This window comes from Grammomys surdaster, unplaced genomic scaffold (assembly GCF_004785775.1).
Source record: "Grammomys surdaster isolate TR1022 unplaced genomic scaffold, NIH_TR_1.0 125849, whole genome shotgun sequence".
In the NCBI taxonomy this organism is placed as follows: domain Eukaryota; kingdom Metazoa; phylum Chordata; class Mammalia; order Rodentia; family Muridae; genus Grammomys; species Grammomys surdaster.
Genome location: NW_021620675.1, coordinates 1,272,707 through 1,276,846, shown reverse-complemented (window position 1 = coordinate 1,276,846; position 4,140 = coordinate 1,272,707). Strand labels below are relative to the sequence as shown.

At 44.1% G+C, this 4,140-nt stretch overlaps 1 protein-coding gene across 1 annotated transcript; it reads left to right on the top strand.

Annotated features, from left to right (window-relative positions):
- Window positions 1–3,256: 3,256 nt before the first annotated feature.
- LOC114640728 (histone H4) lies at window positions 3,257–3,799 on the top strand. The gene has a single exon (XM_028789766.1). The coding sequence runs from the start codon at window positions 3,274–3,276 to the stop codon at window positions 3,583–3,585; it is 312 nt and encodes a 103-aa protein (XP_028645599.1). The 5' UTR covers window positions 3,257–3,273; the 3' UTR covers window positions 3,586–3,799.
- The last annotated feature ends 341 nt before the right edge of the window (window positions 3,800–4,140 follow it).

Genomic DNA, 4,140 nt, shown 5'->3' with positions numbered 1-4,140 from the left:
GTTTGAGAGTTCGAGGCTAGGCTGGTCTACAGAGTGAGTTCCAGGACAGCCAGGGCTACACAGAGAAACCCTCAGAAAGAAAGAAAGAAAGAAAGAAAGAAAGAAAGAAAGAAAGAAAGAAAGAAAATCAAGAGTCTTCCTCTTGTCTAGCTTCTCAAATTATGCTTGTAAGAGGTTTGAACTTTTCTGAAATGAGGATGCCATTGTAAACCTGAATTCTAAGGCACAAAATTAAAAATCAAGAAGTAACTTTCAAGGTTATCAGTGTCCTTTCTAAAAGACAATCCTTGCTGCCCAAGCAAACTTAATTTGTATTCCTTCCTCTACACATTGCCTTTAATAGCAATTCAGAGTCAAGCTCAGCTGTGCCTGGTCTCCATGTCGGACACTAAAGTGATATTTATGTGAAATTCTGGATCCAAATTTTGACCAGAACAGAGGTTATGATACAGAAGAAACTGTTTCTCTGCAGTTATGGGACAGAAAACTATTTCTCAGAAAAATCCTGAAGTTTTTCATTAAAAACTACCCCCCAAAAGGCCAAGCAGGGTGTAATGGCACAGAGGCAAGTAGATAGGGGTGAGTTCCAGGGAAGCCTGGTCTACATAGAGAGTTCCAGGACAGCCAGAGCTACATAGTGAGACCCTGTCTCAGAGAAAAACAAACCACATTACAAGGGCTTAGAGTTTAGAGATGAAGAATTGGGATCTTATTAAATGGGGATGGGTTACAAGAAGCTTAACTTTTTCCATATGGTGAAAAGCAAACAAAAAAAATTTAACTAAATGAACTATTGGACATGCAATATTTTATATGCACTTTTATTTGTTTTTAATACAAAATTTTAAGTTTTGTGTTTGGGTTCAAGTACTCCCAGAGTTATATTAAAGCACCAACTTGGACCAGGTGAATTTTTGATCTGTTGGCTGCTCAGGCTGTATACCTGATCTGCTTTTATTTTGAATGGTCTGCAACCTAGGACCAAACTGAGAAACCACAAGTATTTGGGGTTCTTTTCTTACTCTGTTTTAAGATGGACCAGTACCTCCAGTAATCTGCCACTGGATAGAAATCAGTACAAGTCTCCTTTCTACTGATCAGTTGCTGTTACTGCCTATACAGGATAACTTAGTATAATTAATATAATATTTTACTGGAATGTTTTCAAATATAAAAGTATATGACAATATTTCAGTGCTATGTAAAATGTTGTTTAATTCTCATGAGATCTGCACAAATGTTATCAGTTATATATTTAAGGGTTTTTTTTTTTTTGCTTTAACTTCCATGTTTCTTAGTTGGAACTGAATCTTACAAGAAAAGATAGGTCAAAACAGTTGTTTCCTTCTAAATATATATAGTGAACATAGACATGAGAATTCTAAAAAAATAAGTAAATCAAAGGGGGTGATTAGAATTTGGGGTCCATGTACCTAAAGTAGTAGGGAGAGAGAAAGGAAGAAGGGACACTTGTGGAAAAGTGAAATGATTTTTGGGAGAATAAATAACTCTTAGGAGAATAGAGGGGGACAGGATAGCCCTGAGACTGCTTAGGAATGGTCTCAGGTCTTATCTCTGAAACGAGAACAATGTTATTGTTCCCCACCCCCACTCTGGGGATTTTCTGCAAACAGAATAAAACGTTGATTTCTTTTGTAGGTTCTGCTTTTAGACAAAGAAGGTATTTCAGGATCCCTTCTTCAGCTCAAAATGATTCTCATGTCCAAAGTGAGCCCATATTCTTGATTCCCTTCAAGTGAAAAGATGGTAGACTCCGAGTCTGCCTAGGGCCCTGGTACCAAAGCCCTGTCAGCCTGTGCATGTGGTTGTTTTATTTTGCAATGAAAGAGTCAAAGGCAGGAACTGTCCACCCATAAACAATTATTGAGCTACTACTACACTTCACCTTACAGAGACGAAACAGAAATTACACGCCATAAGGGACATAGTCGAAGGTGTGGAGAAGTCCGAAAAATACAGAGATGTGAAGCAACACAGCTTCCGGGGGTCGCCATGGAAATCAGAAAACAGCAGCTATGTGGTGGAGGGGCTCTGTCCATTCTAGGGTGCTGGTTTGGGCATGTAGGCATGTCTATGCAGCGGTCCACACACCGGATCTGTCCACTGGGGGATGAGGAAGTTCCCTACCCTCTAAGATCTACAATTCACGGGCCTTAGGTTTAAAACATTTGAGTTTGGAGGTGGGATTTTTTCTGAGCCCCTAGCCTAATGTGACTCAAAACCTCCTACATCTATGTGTCAGAAAATCTGAATATGTGTCAGAAAATCTGAATATGTGTCAGAAAATCTGCATAGAAAAAAAACATGCATCCATCAACACACATAAATGTTAGGGAAAAAGAACAGTTAGAACAAGACATATAAAGTCACTTTAAAAACAACCCCCCACCAACCCACCACAGTTCTTTCTGGTGCAGAATGTTTTCTCAAGATTCTTCCATGGATGGCCCTGGGAACGATGAACATACTACCAGTACAGAGTCGAGTTCATTTCCCAGGGAGTCCCAAGCAGACACAAACTTGAAAAAGCGATTTTTAGCCTGCTGCACAGTAGGGACAATTTGGGATAGCTGAAAACAAAGGGCAGACCTCAAACGACTTGTCGAAACGAGCGTAGCAGCTCTCCCGGGCTCCTCAGTGGGCCTTTGGCTTGCCTTTGGCTTAGAAGTGCGTGGGAACCCACCGACCTCGGTGAGAAAGCTCGGCGGCATCCTCAGATGTTTCCTAGGATCTAGTTTCTGCTTGATCTGAATACTGTGTCTATATCAACGAAACAAGCGTCTGTACTCAGAAACGCCTGCGAACTTTCCTTGGGCCCGCTGCTTTCGACTATGTCACGCTGGTTACTGGAACTTATTTTGCTGCGGTTTTACCTAACAGGAGCTCGGGGCCCTTCGGTTCAGCGTTCTCCCTTCTCATTAAATTTCCTTCTCCAGTCCTTTGTCCTTTTAGCGTCAGGGCTTTCCAAAGACTGTGGCATCTCTAAGTTTTATTTGGGGACCTGAGTTCTCCGAGGGACTATGGCACCATAATTTAAGAAAATTGAAAATAAATAAGGCATGAGACTGTAAGGGACCGGTAGAGGGCAGAGAAGAGAAAAAAAAAAACAGGAAGATGACGCAACATCCAGAGCCAATTTAGAAAGGTTCCCGCCCGCGCGCTTTCGGTTTTCAATCTGGTCCGATCCTCTCCTATATCAGTGGCAAGCCACCTCCAGTGTTTCACTAGTTGTTGTTTCAGGCTGCAGTAAAAATGTCTGGTAGAGGAAAGGGTGGAAAAGGCTTAGGCAAGGGCGGCGCCAAGCGTCACCGCAAGGTCCTGAGGGACAACATCCAGGGCATCACCAAGCCGGCCATCCGCCGCCTGGCTCGGCGCGGCGGTGTCAAGCGCATCTCCGGCCTTATCTATGAGGAGACCCGTGGAGTGCTGAAGGTGTTCCTGGAGAACGTGATCCGCGACGCAGTCACCTACACTGAGCACGCCAAGCGCAAGACCGTCACCGCCATGGATGTGGTGTACGCTCTCAAGCGCCAGGGCCGCACCCTCTACGGCTTCGGAGGCTAGACTTGCGCCGCCGCCACTTCACTCCCCTACCCTCTATCCCTAACGGCCCTTTTTAGGGCCAACCCACAGTCTCCTCAGGAGAGCTCACACTGCCTTGGGTCGTTCAAATAGAACCATCGATCTAGACTCGGTAAGGTAAAGGCGCATCTTCAAAATGGGAGTCGCCTAGGCCTGAGTTTCCTCGCCAACTAGCGCTACCAGACGTTTGCTTTAGAACCACCTATTTGGCTTCTTTACCCAAAGTGGATACCATCCAGGAAGGGTCTCACAATGGGAATTTTAGTTCCTATTTACAGTGTGAACTGGTTCTCAAGGGACCGGCTCGGTTAAGATTTTATTTTGGAGCAGAATTGCTATAAGGCGGCCCTGCTTGGAATGGCCCACGCCCACAGCAAATGGCTATGTGAGTGTGGCCCTGTATTTTCAGTTAATTGCTGTGCTCACCGGGATATTTGGTATTGTTTTTACGGCCCACTCTCCGCTTTCTATCCTTCCTCACCTGCCCAAAAGATTTTGGCCACGTTAGGAAGCAAGCTGTCATGGTGGAGGTCACGT

Excerpts from the sequence above, each read along its gene's own strand:
- LOC114640728 (XM_028789766.1), top strand. The coding sequence starts at position 3,274 with ATGTCTGGTAGAGGAAAGGGTGGAAAAGGCTTAGGCAAGGGCGGCGCC.